At 37.9% G+C, this 21,115-nt stretch overlaps 2 protein-coding genes across 2 annotated transcripts; one reads left to right on the plus strand and one right to left on the minus strand.

Moving 5' to 3' along the window:
- The first annotated feature begins 1,031 nt into the window (after window positions 1–1,031).
- LOC128612034 (glycoprotein endo-alpha-1,2-mannosidase-like protein) lies at window positions 1,032–11,849 on the plus strand. The gene is made up of 4 exons (XM_053631941.1): window positions 1,032–1,569; window positions 2,507–2,616; window positions 10,321–10,397; window positions 10,595–11,849. The coding sequence occupies exons 1-4, from the start codon at window positions 1,071–1,073 to the stop codon at window positions 11,229–11,231; spliced, it is 1,323 nt and encodes a 440-aa protein (XP_053487916.1). The 5' UTR covers window positions 1,032–1,070; the 3' UTR covers window positions 11,232–11,849.
- A 1,904-nt stretch (window positions 11,850–13,753) lies between these two features.
- Window positions 13,754–18,748, minus strand: yrdc (yrdC N(6)-threonylcarbamoyltransferase domain containing). The gene is made up of 6 exons (XM_053632038.1): window positions 18,525–18,748; window positions 15,848–16,043; window positions 15,657–15,771; window positions 15,432–15,551; window positions 15,217–15,347; window positions 13,754–14,442 (listed from the first exon to the last, which is right to left on the minus strand). The coding sequence occupies exons 1-6, from the start codon at window positions 18,685–18,687 to the stop codon at window positions 14,376–14,378; spliced, it is 792 nt and encodes a 263-aa protein (XP_053488013.1). The 5' UTR covers window positions 18,688–18,748; the 3' UTR covers window positions 13,754–14,375.
- Window positions 18,749–21,115: the final 2,367 nt, after the last annotated feature.

The following is a 21,115-nucleotide window of genomic DNA, read 5'->3' on the forward strand; positions in this document are numbered from 1 at the left end:
TAAATTGTCTGTAGTGTTCGAGTATGTGCAATTGTGCCTTGATATGGATTGGAGCCCCGTCCAGGGTGTCTCTTGGTATAGGCTCCAGGCTACCCGCGACCCTGTGCATGATATGGAAAATGGATGGAAGTCAGAAATGTGTATGTCCAAATGCAGCATACACTGCTTAGGATTCATTCAGTCATCTTCAGTAACTGCTTTATCCTGATCAGGGTCATGGTGCATGGGATACTAACTGAACCGCTTTCCAATGTTTCCTAATTCTGGTCTTGGAGTAGGCTATCCTGCCATTATGCATTGCAGCGTTATACCTACTCTGACACACATCAGCTCAACCTCTAAACAACATCTTACAACATTTCCATGAATAGAATAGAGTGAGGGATAAAATGTTCCATGCACATATACATTGCACTGACCTAAAGGCTAACTGAACCAGAGGAAACACCGCCCCCTAGGCGCGCGCACCCTTCTAAGGAAACTTGAACTGCACGAGGTGAGCGCGCACGGAATATGCAGCGACAGTGAAATGATGTCCAACTGCTAGCGCTGGTGTACTGCTCAGATAATATGCGGGATGGGAAAGCTCTGTATACACAGCCGTTACGCCTCTGTGGTACTGCTTTGTTCTTTATGGTGACTGTTTCTGTGCAGCTAGGAGGTTTTTACCGGATTTAGGACTAAAGTGAAGAGACACAACCTTGGAAATTGCGCTTTGGCTTTAATACTGGTCAGAGACCGTCTCAGTTTACAGTGTTTACTTTCCGTCCTCACATTTAGCTGTTTTGCCTATGGAAGTAGCCAATACAGATGTGGAGTTTATTAGCTTCAAGTATGGATCAGCAGTAACGCAGTCTCTGAAGTATCCTCCGCAATCATGTAAAGGTTTTCATTATGCAGTGCTGTTGTGTCCACATTTAGCCTGAGGCTGATGTTCAAGTGCTGTCCGATTGAACAAGTTTCATTACGTTAAGAAGGTCGGTGTGGACATTTACGCGTAGTTCTCACCCTCGGAGAAAACTGTCGTCTGCTCGTTTTCTGATTTTATTTTCACGTGCATTTTTGAAAACATGGCTCGACTACGGAGAAGATCTTGCGTGCTTCTTTTCCTCTTCGCGCTCTTCGTGCTCGGGACTCTGATGGGATTAAGGACTCTGAAGCCGAGTGATGGATTCTCGGATCTGGACCTTTTGCCCATCAAGGGGGAGAAAGTTGACAGGCGCTCCGTTTTTAGCGACGTCCCGTCATCGGCCGCCCAGGAACGCGTTGTAGCAAGTAATGCAAAAGCAGCCGGCTCAAACCCGAGTCTGGACAGAGGCGTATCCCACGACATCCATATATTTTACTACACCTGGTACGGGAACCCGCAGACGGATGAGAGATACTTGCATTGGGACCACATCCTGGTGCCACACTGGGACCCAAAAATCGCAGCCAGTTATCCCAAAGGAAGGCATGTGCCCCCTGAGGACATCGGCTCGAGTTTTTATCCTGAACTGGGGCCGTACAGCTCCAGGGATCCGGAAGTGCTGGAGTCTCACATGGAGCAAATTAGCACGGCAGGGGCAGGTACCTACCAGTCATAAGGCTACTTATCTCTTTATCCACACTGATCTTTGTGTGAGCCTTTTATACTTCAAGTACGAGTTATGGTATAGGCTATGCACGTTTGCAGTATACAGTTGACTGCATACCGGAAGTTCAGTGTTTTTCTTAATGAGAAAGCGACAGAGGGACTAGACAGAACTTTCATAAGTAAACATTTCTCTAAAGGCTTGCTGAGAGAATCTTGCAAGTGCTTATCTGCACAATAGCCTACAATCTGTTAGGCTACATTAAGTTTTCTGAAGCATGCAACTCACGATATAACAGGTTCAGAGGACGGCCTAACTGACAGTTAAATTAAAATAGCAAAGATAACTGTTCCCTTATTTATTCACAGTTCAGAGCGCCTAAAAACAGTAAAGCTCAATTTCACCTCATTACAAAAGTAACGTTTCACTATCGGTGCAAAATTCAGCACCAAGTAGTGAACAGCTCCATATATCTGGATTTCTGGCTCTACAGTAGAATTTAGAGAAAAACTCTAACCTGTCACATAACACATGATTAAATATTTATCAACACTATTTAAAGCACGCTGTTGTTAAAAATACAATTAAACTGTAATGTCTTTTTATTATTATTATTATTATTATTTAAATAAATAATACCATTAATACCACACTATTAAGATGATCATATGGTTAAGGGAAAATCATTATTAGTGTGATGACATGGTTATAATAATTTAATTTATGCGCCTTTTGTTTAAATTATGGGGTTCATGGGTAATCCCCTGCACATGTGTGTGATGGTAGTCGTAGGTCATGTGACACATCAAAATTGCCAAAAATTCACAATAAAAAAGTAAATTTTAATTAAAGGAATTACATTTAAGTAAAGGAATTACACTGAAATTAGTGTTGATACGCATTGTGAACAGTGAACCTGTATTATCTCTAAGGTGTGGTGGTGCTGTCCTGGTATCCTCTGGGTTTGGCTGATGATCATGGAGAGCCTTCTGAAGATTTGGTTCCATCAATCCTGGATGCTGCACTCAGGCACAATTTAAAGGTTAGCATGCCATTTTGAATTAGCAAGTATAGCTGATTTGTTAACTTCTTAATAGTTTACACATTAGAAAATACTGTGTATTGCAAGAAGGTACTAAAAATGCTGTATACAGTGCTGCGAAAAAATATTAAACAGAATAAAAAGATTTATACTGTTTTTGTGTATCTCATACTAAATAGTTTTAGATCTTCAAACAAAATACAATATACTGTAAAGCAAAGGCAACCTGAGTAAACACATAATACAGTTTTTTATTGAATCAAAAAAAAGATATCCAACACCTATCACCAATGTGAAAAACGAATTGCCCCCTTAAATTTAAAATCTGGTTGTGCCACCTTTAGCAGCAATAACTGCAACCAAACGCTTCCGATATCTGGAGAGCAGTCTTTCCCTTACTTCTAGGACAAGGACTTATTCCTATGCTTTGGATCATTGTTTTGCTGCATAATCCAGTTGTGCTTGAATTTCAACTTATGGACTGAATATTGGACATTCTCCTTTTGGATTTTCTGGTAGAGAGCAGAATTCATGTTTCCCTCAATTATTGTAAGTTTCCCAGGCCCAGGAATTTTGGAAGGACAGTTACTTCTGGGAAGGTTCACTACTGTGCCGAGTTTTTCCATTTGGAGATAATGGCTCTCACTGTGGTTCTTTGGAGTCCCACAGCCTTTGAAATAGCTTTGTAACCCTTTCCAGACTGATGTATTTCAATCACTTTCTTCCTAATCATTTCTGGAATTTCTTTCAATTTTGGCATAGTGTGTTAATGGGTAAAACCTTTTAACCAATTTCATGCTGTTGAAAAAGTTCTATTTATGTGTTGATTTGATTGAACAGGGTTTGAAGTTTTCAGGCCTGGTTGTGTTTCGTCCACCTGAACCCCATTATGAATGCAGTTTCAAAGATTTGGGGAATTAGTAACTACCGGGCAAATAACTTTTCACACAGGCCCACTTGGTACTGGATAACTTTTTTGCTTCAATAAATAACATTATCATTTAAAAACTGTATTTTGTGTTTATTGAAGTTGCCTTTGTTTTATCTTAAACTTTGTTTTAATTTCTGAAACAGTTAATATGAGATATACACAAAATCAAAAGAAATCTGGATAGGTGCAAATACTTTTCACATAGCACTGTATTGTGTATATTTGCATTAGTAGTATGATGAGGAGTGTAAGGGCTGAGGAACTGCTGCAGTTGACTGGTATAGTGACAGTGAGCAGATGTTCGTCTATAATAGCAGACGTTCCTCCTGCTATTATATAAAGCCCCTCATCAAACTTTAACCCTGTGTGGTCTGTGGGTTGGATTACACTCCATAGTAATCCAACCCATGTAACTTCAGAATTCTCCTGCTAATTAAGAGTGGCTGAAGTAGAAGCTCTAAGAAACAGTAGTTGGTGAATTTCCTTGGTATGGTAAAATGTTCAGTCAATCATAAAAAAAAAACAGGTATCTGATGACATTTCTCCCATATCTAATTTGTCTAAGCCTAGATGAATGGCTGATTCAAGTGCATTTTAGCCAGCAGCTGTATCTGACTGGATTGACCTCTTAAATAGAAAAGGTGTATGTATATAAATATCTGGACAGCAGTGCTAGTGCCATGTAATTATGTGCTCATAATGAGCAGTTGGATAGCCTGAGTAATGCCTAAGAGTAAGTGATGAGAGACAGTTGTGTAAAGGCAGTGCTCTCCAACTGAGCCCCATCAATAATGTACAATATGTGTTTGCTCAGTGCCCACTCATTTCAGCACTCCCCGTCAACTTATTGAGATGTGCTGTGGCCTTTCACGGTGAAGTCAATTGATCTATTTCCTGGAAAAGATATTTTTATAAGAAATGACCAGTCCAGTGTTTAAAATTTTATTAGAAACATACTACAGGTCAAAAGAAAGCAGGAATTGTAAAAAGTATTCAACAATGAAGTTGAATTTCCAACCAATAATACACAAAAACATGTTTATTGACACCTAGTGTAATTAGATTAATGTTTAATTTAATATTGTTTTGTAGTGAACTCTTACTCTAACATACTGTGTAATGTGGGAATAGTTTTCATGCTCTTTGTTGCAATTTCATTGTGCAATTTTAAAAGAATTGCTCACTTTTATCACATCTGCTCTAGTTAATCAAGCCTTTTCTTTCAAATGTGAGAATAAAGGCCTTGTCTCACAAAGCATGATTCATTGGTTAGCTAGGTACCTTAGGAAGCTTAGTGTTATAGAAACAGCTTAGCCTGTACAAACCATCAGTTGCTTTTCTGTATCTCTGCATAAATTTGACCTAAAACATAATCAGATTTTAACACAAGTTCTAAAAGTAGATAAATATAACCCAATTAAACAAATGAGACAAAAATATTATACTTGGCCATTTATTTATTGAGGAAAATTATCCAACATTACATATCTGTGAGCAGCACAACTATGTGAACGGCTAGGTTTAGCAGTTAATTTGAAGGTGAAATTAGAGTCAGGTGATTTCAATCAGTGGGATGACAATCAGGTGTGAGTGAGCACACTGTTTTATTTAAAGAACAAGAATGGAGCTCTATCAGAGTCTGATATCCACAAAACATGTTTGTGGAAATCAGAGTCTGATAGCCACAAAACATGTTTGTGGAAGTGCATCATGGCATGAACAAATGAGATTTCTGAGGCTCTCTGAAAAAGAGTGGTTGCTGCTCATCAGACTGGAAAAGGTTACAAAACCATCTCTTAAGAGTTCAAAGTCAGACAGATTATGTACAAATGGAGGAAATTCAAGACCATTGTTACCCTCCCCGGGAGTGGTCGCCCAGCAAAGATCACTCCAAGAGCAAGATGTATAATAGCCCATTAGGTCACAAAGGAATCCAGGGTAACCTCTAAGCAACTGGAGGACTCTTTCAAATTGGTTAATTTTAATGATCATGAGTCCACTATCAGGAGAACACTGAACAATTGTGTGCATGACAGGATTGCAATTAGAAAGCCAATGCTCTCCAAAAAGTAAGAAGGAAATTAGAAAAATGTTTTGTAGACAGATGAGACCAAAATAGAACTTTTAGTTTAAATGCGAAGTGTTATGTTTAGAGAAAGGAAATCAGTATTCCAGCATAAGAACCTTATACCATCTGTGAAATATGGTGGTGGTGTTATCATGGTTTGGGCCTGGACACCTTGCCATAATTGATGGAACAAAGAAATCTGACTTGTACCATCAAATTCTAAAGGAAAATGTCAGGACATCTGTTTGTGAAACGAATCTCAAGAGAAACTGCAGCATGCAGCAAGACAACGACCCTAAACACACAAGTCATTCTACCAAAGAATGGTTAAAGAAGAATAAAGTTAATGTTTTGGAATGGCCAAGTCAAAGTCCTGACATTAATCCAATAGAAATTATGTGGAAGGACCTGAAGCAAGCAGTTCATGTGAGGAAACCCACCAACATCCCAGAATTGAAGCTGTTCTGTACTGAGGAATGGGCTAAAATTCCTCAAGCCAATGTGCAGGACTGATCAACAGTTACAAACATTTAGTTGGAGTTATTGCTGCACAATGGGGTCACACCAGGTACTGAAAGCAAAGGTACAGATAGTTTTACAACTGAAAGCAAGGTAATATTGGATCATTTTCCTCAATAAATAAATGACTAAAATAAATAATTTATTTTTCTCATTTGTTTAATTGGGTTCTCTTTATCTACTTTTCAGACTTGTGTGAAAATTTGCTGATGTTTTAGGTTATATTTATGTAGAAATACAGAAACGTCTAAAGGGTTCATAAACCTTGGCACATGCACTGCAAAAACAAAAGAATTTGCCTTGCCATTCCAATACTTTCGGAAGGGACGATGAGTACAAACTTAGCATAGCATTCAGCAGTTTCAGAATGTAGTTGATTTTTGCTGGCATCATTGTTTTATCTGCCTCACATTTGCACTGTAGGATTTCTTCTTCTGCTGCAGAAAATGTCATGTTATCAGTGACTGACTGTCCACTATCATAATATTTATGGTGATGGGTGTACCTAATTGTCCCCAGCTTTCTGTGATAACCTCTGTTTTTAAATATCTCAAATACAGTTATGATATTTAACATAAAAATATTTTGTGATCACCGTTAGGTTTTTACTAGAACATAAAATGGCTCATTTACTAGGTTCATTCATCTGAGCAAAAATCAGCCTGGCTCTTTTGCCACTCTCAGCAAAAAGAATGCATTTATTTCAGAAATGAGAAAAATAGTACAATTATCTGAAGAAAATTCCATTTTGATTAAACAGATGTGCAAACAATACTTTCATTGCCTTGTCTTTTGACCCACACATACAATCTACTGTCAAGAATTCCTTTTTTCATCTCAGAAATATCGCTAGACTATGCTATCTCCTGTGACTGAAAGGCTTATGAACATTTTTGTATTTTCTCATATTGATTACTGCAACTTCTTGCTGGGTTTCCTAAAGCCACACTAAATAAATTGCAATATGTGCAAAATTCTACTGCTAGGATCCTGACTGGTGTCAGGAGACATGAACACATCACTCCAATACTGAAGTCCTTGCACTGGCTCCCGGTCAGGTTTTGCATTGATTTTAAATTCCTTATGCTCACGTATAAGGCACTGCATAGCCTGACCCCTCAGTATCTGTCTGCACTTTTAACTTTATACTCACAAGCATCATTTGCGCTCCTCTCAAGCTGGACTACTGGCTGTCCCACAGACATGTTTGTGATCTGTAGGGGACAGGGCTTTCTCGTCCTATACTCCTAGACTCTGGAATGTACTCCCTGCTCATATTAGAGATGCACAGAATTTGAGCATTTTTAAATCTAACCTAACTAATTTTTTTAGGTTAGCTTTTTTTAATGGCTTTGAACATTTTGTATTCAAGTCTGTTTTTGTATGTTTTGTGTTTTTATCTGATTTAAAAAAAATAATAATTTTCTTGGTATTTTCTTATTGTGTAAAGTGCTTTGAGAAGCTGCTTTAAAAGGGGTATATAAAAATAAAGTTGTTTATTATGATTATTATTATTCTACAGTTAATTTTATATACCTGAAAAATCTCTGTATATAAAATATTTTTATTACTTTCCACAGTGCTTCTTTCTTTCTGCCTATACATTGCAATACGAGCAATCATTAAATTCAACTGAGAATATTGCAACTGCACAAAGACATAAGATGTTAATACAGAGTATATGTATATGTCTGGATATGCATGAGGCAGAATTTTCTTATCATTATCATTTGTCGTTATATACTGATTCATCCCCAGGTAAGTAAGTGTAGTTCCACCCCCTCCAAAATGCCATACTCATTTATTTAACGTGTCAGACTGAAAATGGTTGTGGCCTGCATCACCTCAATCCATTAGTACCTTTCTGCTGCAGTTTTATGATGACATAAGAGACTTTATGTCTAATCTGGAAAGCTACATGGATTGTAAATCACACTCCCGTTCCTTATGTCTGGATGGATTCCCCCAACATCTATTACCTGCATTTAAACTGACCTTCCAGTTGCACACACACATTGGCTGCATATATAATAAAGCATATAAAGACAACACTTTATCTTAATCTGACATAAAATAACACCTACTACTATTATGATCATTTTAGACAGAAACATTTTTGACAGAAGAGGTTGTGAGAAGGAAAAATTGTTTAAACAAACTGTTGTTTCACTGATGTTGTGAAATAATTCATCATGCTAATGTTCATAACTTCACAGAGCTTCTCCCATGCTGTTTGTCTAATGCTGTCTTATTATTATATAATAGTATTATATATAATCTGAACCAAGGGTCATCAGTCTTATCTGCAAAGGGCCACTGTGGCTGCAGGCTTTTATTCCAACCAAGCAAGAGACAACCCTGATAATGATTGAAGGCAAAGATGAATAGGTTAAACAAATGGAATCAGGTGGGGCTCCTCTAGCCACACTGGCCTTTTGTGGATAAGATTGAAGACCCCGATCTAAACCTATGCTATTTGCTCATCTAACTCACTGACCTGACCTGATGAATCTCGATTTCTGCTGAGGCACACAGATGAGAGGATCAGAATGTAACCCAAACTGGCTTGTGTCAATAGTCCAGGCTGATGGAGGTGGTGTAATGGTGTGGAGAATGTCTTCTTGGCACACGTTGGGCCCATTAATACCAATCAATCATTGCTTGAATGGCACAGTCTATTTGAGTATTGTTGCTGACCATGTGCATCCCTTCATGGCCACAATTTACCATCTTCTAATGGCTACTAATAGCATGATAATGCACCATGTCACAAAGCAAAAGTCATCTCAAACTGGTTTCATGAATATGACAATGAGTTCATTGTTCTTCAGTGGCCTTCACGGTCACCGGATCTGAGTCCAATAGAACACCTTTGGGATGTGTTAGAACGGGAGATTCGCAGCATATAAGGGCACTTAAAAATCTGCAGGAATTGCATGATGTAATCCATCAACATGGACTAGAATCTCAAAGGAATGTTTCTAACATCTTGTGAAATCCATGCCAAAAAATATTGAAGCTGTTTTAAGAGCAAAGGTAGGCCCTACCCAGTATTAGTATAGTATTCCTAATAAAGTGCTCTTTGACTGTATGTAATAGAGGGTCTGGTGTTACACAATGCCACTATCTGCATTTGTTTAGTGCTCCAAATATCTGTATATGCATTTAAACCTAAACTGGGTGTGGCCTAAACCAGAAGGTGCTTAATTTTTTATTTTATTTGATTAGATATTTTTTGTAATTAAATATAAACCCACCACCACCATACCCCTGGAAATACTGGAAAACACTGGAAAAAACCACAGAGGTAGAAATGCCAGCTCTCAGCATGGTCTGTGACTGTTCCTCAGCCTCAGTTACATTACTCGAGAGATGTGTGTGAGACTGTTTGAAAACCTGCTTTCATGTTAATATTTTTGTATGTACCTGGCCACCATGCAGTTGTCATGGCCATGATGGTCTTTAAGGTTTATAGCTGACTTTTTACATTAAAGTAAAAACCTCCTGCAACATTTTTGGTTTTTACTGTTCATGGGATCCCAATCCTGATGCACACCTCTAGGCCTTGTGAACCTTTCTAAAAACAAAAGCAGCAGCAATAGTGCACCTCATATTCATATCTGTATCTGTTTAGAACACATTATCTTTTTAGGCTGAATAATGTGTTCATATAGAGTTACAGCACTAATATGTACTTTATTATTCTTGAACATAAATGATGTTATAGCTCTTGTTAAAGCTCTTTGCATGCATAGAGGACACACAAACACAACCAAATGCTTAACGGTATTTCTGCATGAATACATTTCTGCCTGGTGTAAAGAAAAGCCTTCGGTTGCAATTAAAAATTTAAAGAGGTTAAGGCCACCTTGGGCACTGACAGAAGGAAAGATGAATCTTTCTTTGTTAATTCTGAACATTTTATACAGCTACAGTTCTGAACCTTTCAGATGTGAGGTCTTTTAACCTTAAATGGTTTGGCTACCTTGGTGAATTCTGAATGCCTTTTTGAATGTTACTGCAGTCACCAAGGACACCAAGCCTGCTGCACATCTAAGCATATTACATTTGCTCTGTGTTTGCTTTTGTATTGAAAGGAAGAAGAATTAACCAGATGATTAAGGAGGTCTTGCAATACATTACATAAAGGAACTTACTTGCCAGGATTCACTGTGTACTTTTGCAGGTGGCATTTCATATCCAGGCGTATAAAGGAAGGACTGATCATAGCTTACATAACAACATCAAATATATCATCGACAGGTTGGTTTGAAATTTTGACATTTGAAATCCTTACATAAACATTTACCTAGTTTGCATTATACTCTATAAATCTGTGCAAGAACCATGAACATGTAAGAAGTCCTGCAGCTTAGTGAAAGTATTGTCCAAATATAATGCATGGAATGTCTCACTTTGCTCAAGTTGATCACTGGGGTAAATTAAATATGTGCATTTAGGTATGGAGATCATGCGGCTTTTTACCGCTTCACCATCAGCAATGGAAAAGTGCTGCCTCTTTTCTATATCTACGACTCTTACCTGACTCCTACTGAGGCTTGGGCAGAGTTGCTAACCTCTACAGGCTCTCACAGTCTGCGTGGAAGCCCATATGATGGTGTTTTCATTGCACTCATTGTGGATGAGCAACACAAGCATGACATCCTTGCTGGAGGATTTGATGGGATGTATACATATTTTGCTTCCAACGGATTCTCCTATGGCTCCTCTCATCAAAACTGGAAGGGCCTCAAGGCCTTTTGTGATGGCAACAACCTGCTCTTTGTGCCGAGTGTGGGCCCTGGGTATATTGACACCAGTATACGGCCCTGGAACAACCACAACACTCGCAACAGAGTGAACGGCAGATACTACGAAACTGTTCTGCAAGCAGCACTGAACGTGCAGCCTGAGATCATCTCCATCACTTCCTTCAATGAGTGGCATGAGGGCACACAGATTGAGAGGGCAGTACCTAAAAAGAGCATCAGGCGGGTATATCTGGACTACCAGCCACACGAGCCCGATCACTATCTAGAACTAACCAGGACATGGGTTGAGCAGTTTTGTAAAGAGAAAAAGCGATGGCTTGTTTGACATGGAGTTATTTGGAATAGTTTGGAACAGACCTGTTTGCTTTCGTGTATTGCAGGTTGCTGTATATAGGCATGATAAATGGGAGACTTCAAAAATTTGTACCAGTCTCACAAGCTCAATTTGCATCTAGAACAGACAAAGAGAAGCCCTTCCTCTGCTAATCTTCATTAACTACATTGCAGAATGTCAAAGGAACATAGTGACCCTTACAATAAAGAGTGTGGCAAGAAGTGACATCTCCATGTTGCAACACAGATATTTAATAGAAATGGTCTTTTCAGAGGATGTTGCATATATCAACAATATATGTTCTGAACTTGACCAAGATAAGATTATCCCTGCACTAATGCCCCTTCATAATTTGAATGAATAAATGAATTAATTCATTAATAAATTGATCCGCATATTTTTTTGGGGGGACAGGGAAAAAATAGAACAAAAACCAGCCCTTCAAACATATTTTAAAGTGGCCACCGATATTTGTCAAGAAAAAAAGTCAAACACTATGTAATGCTGAAACAAATTTACACTCACTGTCCACTTTATTAGGACCACCCATATCTAATCAGCCAATCATGTGGCAGCAGTACAATCAAAAAATCATGCAAATACAGGTCAAGAGCATCAATTAATGTTCACATCAAACATCAGAATATGGAAAAAGTGTGATCTCTGAGTTTAACTGTGGCATGGATATTGGTACCAGATGGGCTTATTTGAGTATTTTATAAACTGCTGATCTCCTGGGAAACATTGAGTGAGCAACAGTTCTGTGGGTGGAAGCACCTTGTTCATAAAAGATGTGAGAGAAAAATGTCCAGATTAGTTCGAGCTGCCAGGAAGGATATAGTAACTCAATCACTCTTTACAACCATGGTGAGCAGAAAAGCATCTCGGCATGCACAACACATCGAACTGGGTGGATTACAACAGCAAAAGACCACATCAGGTCCCACTCCTGTCAGCCAAGAGCAGGAATCTGAGGCACAGACTCACCCAAACTGGACAGTTGAAGATTAGGAGAAATAAATAAATAAATAAATAAATACCTGGTCTTTTGCTAGTCTTCAACTGTCTAGTCTGTGAAATACTCAACCCAGCCCATCTGATACCAAAAACTATGGCACTCAAGTCACTTTTTTTCTTCATTATGATGTTTGATGTAAACATTGACTGAAGCTTTTGAGCTGTAACTACATGGCTTTTTGCATTGTGCTACAGCGACATGATAATGACATGAAATGTGCAGGTGTTCCTAATAAAGTGGACAGAGGTAATTTTTTTTGCATACTTCAGTAACATCTTTAATAAAGTATTGATGTGAGTGATTGGTAAGCAGTTTTTTTCTGCTGCCAATTATTTTAAAGCAAGGCTCAAAATTATACATCTTCAGGCAGCACTGGTGCCTGAAGATGGTGCTCTGGTGAACTAACAAAAATACTGAAGCACGCACCAACATGTTTAGTGTATCATTAGAAAGTACTGTTGTCAGACAATGGAACGCGAATGAAATAGTGATAGGCCCATTAAGAGACTGAATGTTAACCAGCAGTCATTTCTAAGCTGCTGCTCTGCACTGCTAAAATGATGATTTATAACCAAGACCTTGACTGACATCACCATACACACACGTTAAAGACAGCAGCTGTGCTGTGATTTCAGCTATATTTACATGTAAAATTGTCACTCAGAGAAAAAGTTAGAACTGAATTAGTGTGCTGCTCCTCTCTGCCCCTCACTGAACAGAGTAGCCGCAGAGAGAGACTCAGTTTTCACAGTCACTTTCATTTTAATTTAATTTTTTATTTACTTAAATTAATAACAACAACAACAAAAAAATTATTCTAGTTTTAATATTATTCCCATCATCATTTTTATTTTATTATTGTTATTTTTAATTCTCCTTTCTTTTCTATATTCATGCCTTGGCAATATTGTATAAACAATCATGCCAATAAAGTACATTGAATTGTGTGTGAGAGAGAGAGAGAGAGAGAGATGTACCTGTGGGAAAGCAGGACCTCACACTCGCAGGGCAATACTGGTCACTCTCTTCTACAGAAGGTAGCTACTAAGATTTGTCACTAGGTGTTTTTTTGAAAGAAAAAAAGTCGCTAAAAGTGTCTGAAAATTGTACCAGAGCTGTCTCTATCAAAATGAGAGTGGGGAGGGGGTGCAGCAGGGTGTCATATTTTAAAGTGAAAGATTGTATTCGTGTTCAATTGAAAATAAACACTTTAAAGTTATTTAGCGATGCTGTATTTATTGACCTTTTATAATTCAAGACCATTTTAAGCACCACCAGATAAAATATGGCTATTTCAAAAAGCTACATTCAAGCACCTTGTACAAACCCTGTGTTAGGTACATAATTGTCTGTTTCCACAAAAACTACTCTGGACAAGTAGAAACATTGGAATGGAATGAACTCATGGAGCCAATTCTCTTCCACTATGAAATCAATCATAAAGGTAAACAGAAAAGAAAAAAAAATCTACACAGTAAATCTGAACAAAATATGATTTCATTTGTATTCATTTTTTATTTGTATTGTTCTGAGTGAAACAGAGGTAATTTTCAATATTATGCACAGTATTATTGAATCATCTTTGGTCCTCAATGCAACTTAGGCTACAATAAACTTGCAATGGTATCTCGAAGATATAAATCTGTGTAACTATTGAAAATAACAATAAATAAAAATTCAAATAAGTCAAAAATTAAAGAACATTATAAGTAAAACATTTCAAAGCACTTTGAAGTCTTCAACTGAGTGTTCAATGACCTATATTTGATGTCTGAGAGAATAATCTCAATATTCCAAGCTAACAAATGTTTTGAAAACCAGAACAATAACCATGGTATGTCACTAACGCTGATCACCGGAGTAAAGTCTGCGCTGTGACGCCAAGGTCGATTATTTAGTAAAAGTGGTATGAAAAACTGCCTTTTATGAAAACCCTAAAGTCAGACAATACAAAGATGAAGACAAATATTCACATGGATGAGTCTACTCTAATTTCCAGACACATTCGTAGTTACTTTGTATTGGCTTCTCAGTCCAATAATTTAGAATCCAGGTGGATGTCAAACAGTTTGTGGTTGTGCGCTTTAGTGGGATAACAGTTGAGAGCTAAACGTTCATTAACTGGAAGAATCCTCCAATAACGCATATTTCTTCTCAAGTATAGCAACTGTGGCTGAATAGGCACTGTAAGAAAAGAAGAGATTTTGGAAGAAAGTTCGTAAATAACCAAAAACAACTTTTGAATTTAAGTAATTTTTGTGCTAAGAGAGTACAAAATATAAGAGAAGTTTTAGTTTCATGGAAATCTAATTGACAAGGCTAAAAAGTCTCAGCTAACGAAACGTAATAAATTATTACTAATAATGTCTTCATGAGCTCATAATTGTGTGTTAATAAAGCCTAAAGAAAATGATGGAGTCCTCACCTAGTAAAGTCTAATACAGCACATCATGTTTGCATCGTTAACAAAAAGTCACCAAGTCGTGGTCCAACATTTCGGATTAATTGTGAGGTGACTGCGAGTAGACGGCAGAAGAGTTATAGCTTTGCGCTGCATTTCTTTGGCTCAGTTTTGTCAGTGTTTACACATACCCGTGTGTTCCTGATTCTGAAATGACTGTCATCTGTGTGTTATTTAATTAGCCAAGTAAAAATCATTCTACCATCAAGCAGATTGCACCTCAGCTGATGTGTGCAGAGTAACAAAGTACACTTCACTGCCATTAACTGCAGTAAGTTAAAACACATACCAAATTAAAAATGTTGTTTTGTAAACAGCAGGGTTTATATTTTCTCTCACGGTGTTGAATCTCCACCAGGTAATTATGAATAAAAAACTAACAGCCCCGATATGAAATCTGCTCGTCTCAGGCACTGGTGCTGGCGATTTGTCCACCACTGAACCTGTTTTTGGTAATAATAATAAAGTTACTTGATGTTTAATGGCAGGATGCTTACCAGCCAGGTCTTATAATGCGATATCTGCCAGGCACTGAGAGGTCCACAACTGTCGAGCCCAGTCGACTTTGATCTGCTATTGGGCCACCGTCCACTACAATGGTTAATCTTGGCCACAGCTCCTCAAACTCCTTTAAAGCAAAATCATTAAAAGAGATAACCATATGACACTCTCTTAGAGAGCAAAAACAAACAGCGGACACAGCTGTACTTACATGAACAGCAAGAGTGCTTGACTGTGTACTGATATTAGCACTTGTTAGAGCAAGCGGCTCTTCACACATCTGACACAAGCGTCTCATGAAGTGGTGGTCTGGGATGCGGACACCTACAAGCTACAGGTCACAAACACAAGGAAGTGACACATCAGGGGAGAAAAAAACATCACCACACCTACTTGCCAACCTTTATAATGGGTATAACTATATTGGTAGACTCACCCTAGTGAATGGATTGAGGTCTGCATTCAGTGTTTCAGACCTTTCAAGAACCAGAGTGACCGGTCCAGGAAGGAGATCTTTCAGAAGCTCTTCTTTAACAGTTACTTTACAATACCTTAGAACAAAACACACTTAGGATGTTGCAGTAATTTAAACATAAGGGATTTAACAATAAATAAAAGAAAACACACTTGTATATATCTTGTACTTCTCCAACACAAATGGCTAAAGGCTTGTTGCCATTTCTGCCCTTGATATCATACACCCTCTTGATAGCTTCTGAATTCTGAGCCAAGCAAGCCAGGCCATAGATCGTGTCAGTGGGAACAGCAATGACCTGGCCTTCTTTCAGAGCCTTTAGTGTGGCGTGGAGGATTTGTGCTCCATCTGTGTTTTAAGAAATTAAAAATATAATAAGGAATTTCAGAACAAGGGAAGTTTGCACAATTTGCATACACTCACAGCGCAGTATGTCTAAGAGGCAGCATGTGCTGACATATATACATACATACATACATACATACACATTATATATATATATATATATATATATATATATATATATATATATATATATATATATATATATATATATATATATATATTACACATACACACACACAAATATGAATAGCTCATTATTAACATAATGGCAGATAATTAATGAGTATCAGAAGGGTCTTGCTTTCTCTCACATACATCTGACATTACTAATGAGGTGTGTAGCAATCACCTGATAACCTGGGTACCTATGGTGAAGTGCAAAACAAATCTTCTCGACATCATTTTGTTCAGTATACTAATGTAATTCAAATTTTCCATAAAAATATGAGACTTGTCTATTAAGGAAAACATCCACCTGAACATCCAGCATACAAATATTTATAATCAATATGAGATCTACAAAAGGTGCAATAGAGATATTTTAATGTTAAATTCTGAGTTTACTTTCACTTTGGCTAATGGTTTCCTACACTACACTACTCACAATACTGTTTGACTGCCTGATGGTGGACTAGTCTTGCTTCATATTTGCCTAAAGAGAGTGATGCAGCAGTGCTTGAGCTTAATCAGTGAAAAAATTCTCTCAAATATACTGGTCCTCTCTTACCTCTTCATCTATAAACTCTACTGAAGCAGTTATGGTTCCAAAGCTTTATTAAATGTTTTCATTCCAAAACTGCAGTCAACATACTGCTCAGTATCTAATAGATCACTAACTAAACTACATGGCCAAAAGTACAGTCATGTGAAAAAATAAGTGCAGCCCATGGAAATTGTTGGCTTTTTGACATACTTGGACAAGCAAACATTTGATCATCTTTGAATTACCATCCATTTTCTGTACCACTTATTATACCAATAGTCGTGAACCCAGGCGCCTCCCCAAGGGGACTTGTGGCACAAGGTGGGGGCCCCTTGGATTGGGGCCAGTCCACTGCAGGGCAGAATTGCAATTTGGTAATGCCGATCAGCCTACAACGCAAGTCTTTGGACTGGGGGAAGAAAGCGGAGTACCTGGAGGAAACCCCTGAAGCACAGGGAGAACATGCAAACTATAGTATATCTGTATATAATATAATATAATATAATATAATATAATATACACACATACATATACACACTAGGGATGTCACGAGAACCGATACTTCGGTACCAACATTCTTAAAAGGTGACAATACTTGTTTTTCTGCATTTCCGTTGGTACCTATTGTAACGACAGTACAGAGGTTGCGATTCTTCCGGACCTGAAGGGGGCAGCAAATATGCGCAAATGTTTTAGTCGGTCCACAAGTCGTGAAGAAGAAGAACGCCTACAAGCACACGGGTAAAACTACAGAAAATTAACTTAGCTTAACAAGTTTAGCTCCGCCCCGACTCGTTGAGAGGAAAGCTAGTATCGGTTTCCGGTGTGCAACCGATGCTATCGTTCAATTCAAACAAAGCGAGGAAACACCTGGAATTTGGCTAAGCACCTGAAAGACGGTCCTATATTATATTTGTCTGAGGCAGTTGGCATTGTGGCCGTGAATCCAGCTAACGTTATGCTCCATGTAATGTTTGCAACAGCCTGTTATTTGTTAATGACGCTAACACATTGCAATGTTATAAACTACCTCCGAATGGGCCACCATGCATCACCATTCAGCCCGTGTCCTGTCAGCTAAATGTAGCCTAATGTCACTAACAATTATTCACATGTTCATGCTTTTAATAAATCATTTTGGTCTGCCACCATATCAGTGAATTTAAACTAATGCTTGCATTCAGAGTATAATGTGTGGGTGTGTACGCGCGCGTGTTTAGGAGTGCACGTCCACTCATTATCAGACAGTGTTTAATAACTAAAATAGCAGCACTGCATTCTGGAACTTGGAGTCCAACATTAGCAGTTTCCTCTACTTAAGGCAATTGGGATGACAGTGCCATTCCGCTGAAAATAGTGAGTGAGGAAGAAGCTCTTGCTTTTTGTTTTAGGCACGAACAACGAAATATGTCCGTCATCTCATTATCGTGTCATTTCTTTCTCCTATTAAACGCCATTGTGATTGAGCTAGCAGTATCTCCCTGTGACTTAAGCGCGGCACAACAACCGCTAATTTCTCAAAACAACAACAACACAGAATAACTAAACACAGCACAAGTGTTCAAGCATATTTAGCTACTGTTTCGAAGTCCTGTATCCGACTGCACATTGTACCTTCTATTTAACTGACAAACTGACGACATTCGCACTTTAAACAGGTTTTAGAGTATAAACATCTATGAAACAGAATTATTTACTCATGGAGTTGCTTCGTTAGTCAGGTGCTTTCACGCTAATGTTAACGAAGTTGCATCATGCTGCCGGATAACATCTGAACTCACCTGCTGTGTGTCTGCTCTGCGCCAGCGGCCCGTTCGTGTCGGGCGGCAATAACCGCAGCACTGAGGTCTTCAGCTCTTTACACATGGCTCTGATTCTCACTGGGAAAGGACGAGAGAGCTGTGAGGACAAGCTCAAGGTACGAGCAAGTGAGCACACATTCATAGACACACTACTCAACAGATTACAGCATGATCCCCCTGCGCAGCTCAACTAGGAAGCGTCAACTAGCACTGTCTGGACATTTCAAAACAAAAGACCTTGCTGTATTATACCACGGCGTTTTAGTGCCACCTAAAAAAAGGGGAAAAAATAGATTACAAGAGTAAAGTCGTAATATTTTGAGAATAAAGTCAAAATTACGAGAGTAAAGTCGTAATATTTTGAGAATAAAGTCAAAATTACGAGAGTAAAGTCGTAATATTTTGAGAATAAAGTCAAAATTACACCGCAGTAAAGTTAGTTTTATATTGGATATTTGCAGAATCGAGATTCGCTCTTCTGTTTCTCAATAAATAAACACACAAAAATGACCAAATGTAGTGTCTGCACTCCTACAGACTGTTGCATGTGAAAATCCCAAGAGATCAGAAATTTCTGAAATACTCAAACCAACCCATCTGGTACCAACATCCATGCCACAATCAAAGTCAGAGATGACACTTTTTCTTCAGTCAGATGTTTGATGTGAACATTAACTGAAGCTCTTGGCCTGTATCTGCATGAGATTTTTGCATTGGCTGATTGGATAATTGCATGAATGTGCAGGTGTACGGGTGTTCCTAATAAAGTGGATGGCGAGTGTATAACTTACATTTCAAATTTTCAAATAATTTTTAAGATACAAAATGTAACCAGCTATAACTGAGTGGGGAATCTCATTAAACGAACGTCATCAATCAGAAATATTAAACAAAATGAATTATAGTCGAGTTAAAATAGTTTTAAAAAGTTTTTGTATTTGTGCTATTTTTTTCCTTAAAATCTCCGGCAGTCGATAAAATCATATAAAACTAACTACAAGAAAAACAAGTTATTGTAAAACAAGTTACTGACACCGTCTTTGAAATGGTACATAAATATATAATCTCACTGCCATCTGGTGGCTGGATCTGGTATTACTACTCAGCCTCATTGACATCACACGCACTGCACTGCTCCAGCGATCAGTTATTATTTGTAGTTGAGAACTATGAACAATGTCGTTGCAATCGTTTCCATTTGCTTTCCAAATCACCATAATACCAATTAACTCTATTATTTCTATACTACAAAGCTAAAAATGCATTTACAAAATCTCTGCCATGAACTCATGACAAATCAGGTCCAGTTACATCTGCACTTCAATATAAACAAAAAGCAAACAGTGGTTTGGCAAGAAAAGTCAGGATACTGAAACTATGGTCTTCTTGAAATTTTTCGAGTGATTTCAGAGAACCGTGAAGTAAACGTATATCGACCTACCTTGTGATATACAATACTTATAAACTAATGCTAGCTCACAAAAAAAGCTAAATATAAAGGACGCATCTAAGTAACTTTTTATTTGATTTTTTTTAAGGCCTACATGTTTTTAAAAGGTTTTGTCATACGTATGCATACTATATCTATAAGGATTGGGTAATATTTTTTTTATGCTCAGTTTGCTATTTCAAGTTATCAATTTAACACAAAATGTGCCCCAAATAATGTTTTTGCTAAAGAAATCGCGCGCAGTTCAAGAAGGATTGCAGTTTTGAATAGACCCATAAAACGTAACGTCCTCCTAGAGGTGTGCTGTCGGTGGCAATGGTAATCTCACATCGTTGCTCACCAACACTTCAATTCAACTTGTTCAGATGGACAGTGTTTTTTTTTATTATTATTTATTTATTATAGATGAGAGTCATGAATCTGAATGAGACTGCTCCTGAGCAGGTTCCGGTTTACACACTTGTTCTGGTTAAAAGTCCAACATCAGCTTCACTGAACGGACAAATCCATTATCATGTCATTACCAAACTGTTATTTAATTTAATTTATGGTCTTTAGGTATTTCAGACTACATTTACATTTATTCATTTAGCAGACGCTTTTATTCAAAGCGACTTACAAATGAGGAAATACAAGCAAAGCGATAAATCAAGCGGAGAACTCTTTTAATTGAATTCTAGAAACGCAAAGTGTGCATGCATAGTCGAGGTGTAAGTGCCAGAGTAGGGCTTTTTATTATTATTATTATTATTATTATTATTATTATTATTATTATTATATAAAAGGATAATGTGGGGTTGGCATTTTAGGGGTTAGTTAGGTGTTCACGGAAGAGGTGGGTCTGTTTTTTGAAAATAGTGACAGATTCTGCGGTCCGGATTGAGGTTGGAAGTTCATTCCACCACTAAGGACGGTTAGTGTGAAGGCTCTGGAAAGGGACCTTAATCGATCAAGACTAAAACACACTACGCGCAGTGGTCAGGACAAATTTTCAGAACAGGTGAATGACATTAACCTTTCAAAGAGCTCAGATATCCTACTCAAGCTCCTCTTAGTCATCTTCAAGTTTATACTTAATGAACTGTACTGGATCCACTATGTACTGGATGCTGTAACCCTA

The sequence above is a fragment of the Ictalurus furcatus genome, chromosome 1 (genome assembly GCF_023375685.1).
Source record: "Ictalurus furcatus strain D&B chromosome 1, Billie_1.0, whole genome shotgun sequence".
NCBI classification, from domain to species: Eukaryota; Metazoa; Chordata; class Actinopteri; order Siluriformes; family Ictaluridae; genus Ictalurus; species Ictalurus furcatus.

Coding starts and splice junctions, on each gene's coding strand:
- LOC128612034 (XM_053631941.1), top strand. CDS start 1,071: ATGGCTCGACTACGGAGAAGATCTTGCGTGCTTCTTTTCCTCTTCGCG. Junction 1,570..2,506: donor AATTAGCACGGCAGGGGCAG/GTACCTACCAGT, acceptor ATTATCTCTAAG/GTGTGGTGGTGCTGTCCTGG. Junction 10,398..10,594: donor ATCAAATATATCATCGACAG/GTTGGTTTGAAA, acceptor ATGTGCATTTAG/GTATGGAGATCATGCGGCTT.
- yrdc (XM_053632038.1), bottom strand. CDS start 18,687: ATGAATGTGTGCTCACTTGCTCGTACCTTGAGCTTGTCCTCACAGCTC. Junction 16,044..18,524: donor GCAGAGCAGACACACAGCAG/GTGAGTTCAGAT, acceptor CTTAAAACACAG/ATGGAGCACAAATCCTCCAC. Junction 15,772..15,847: donor GAAGTACAAGATATATACAA/GTGTGTTTTCTT, acceptor TTTTGTTCTAAG/GTATTGTAAAGTAACTGTTA.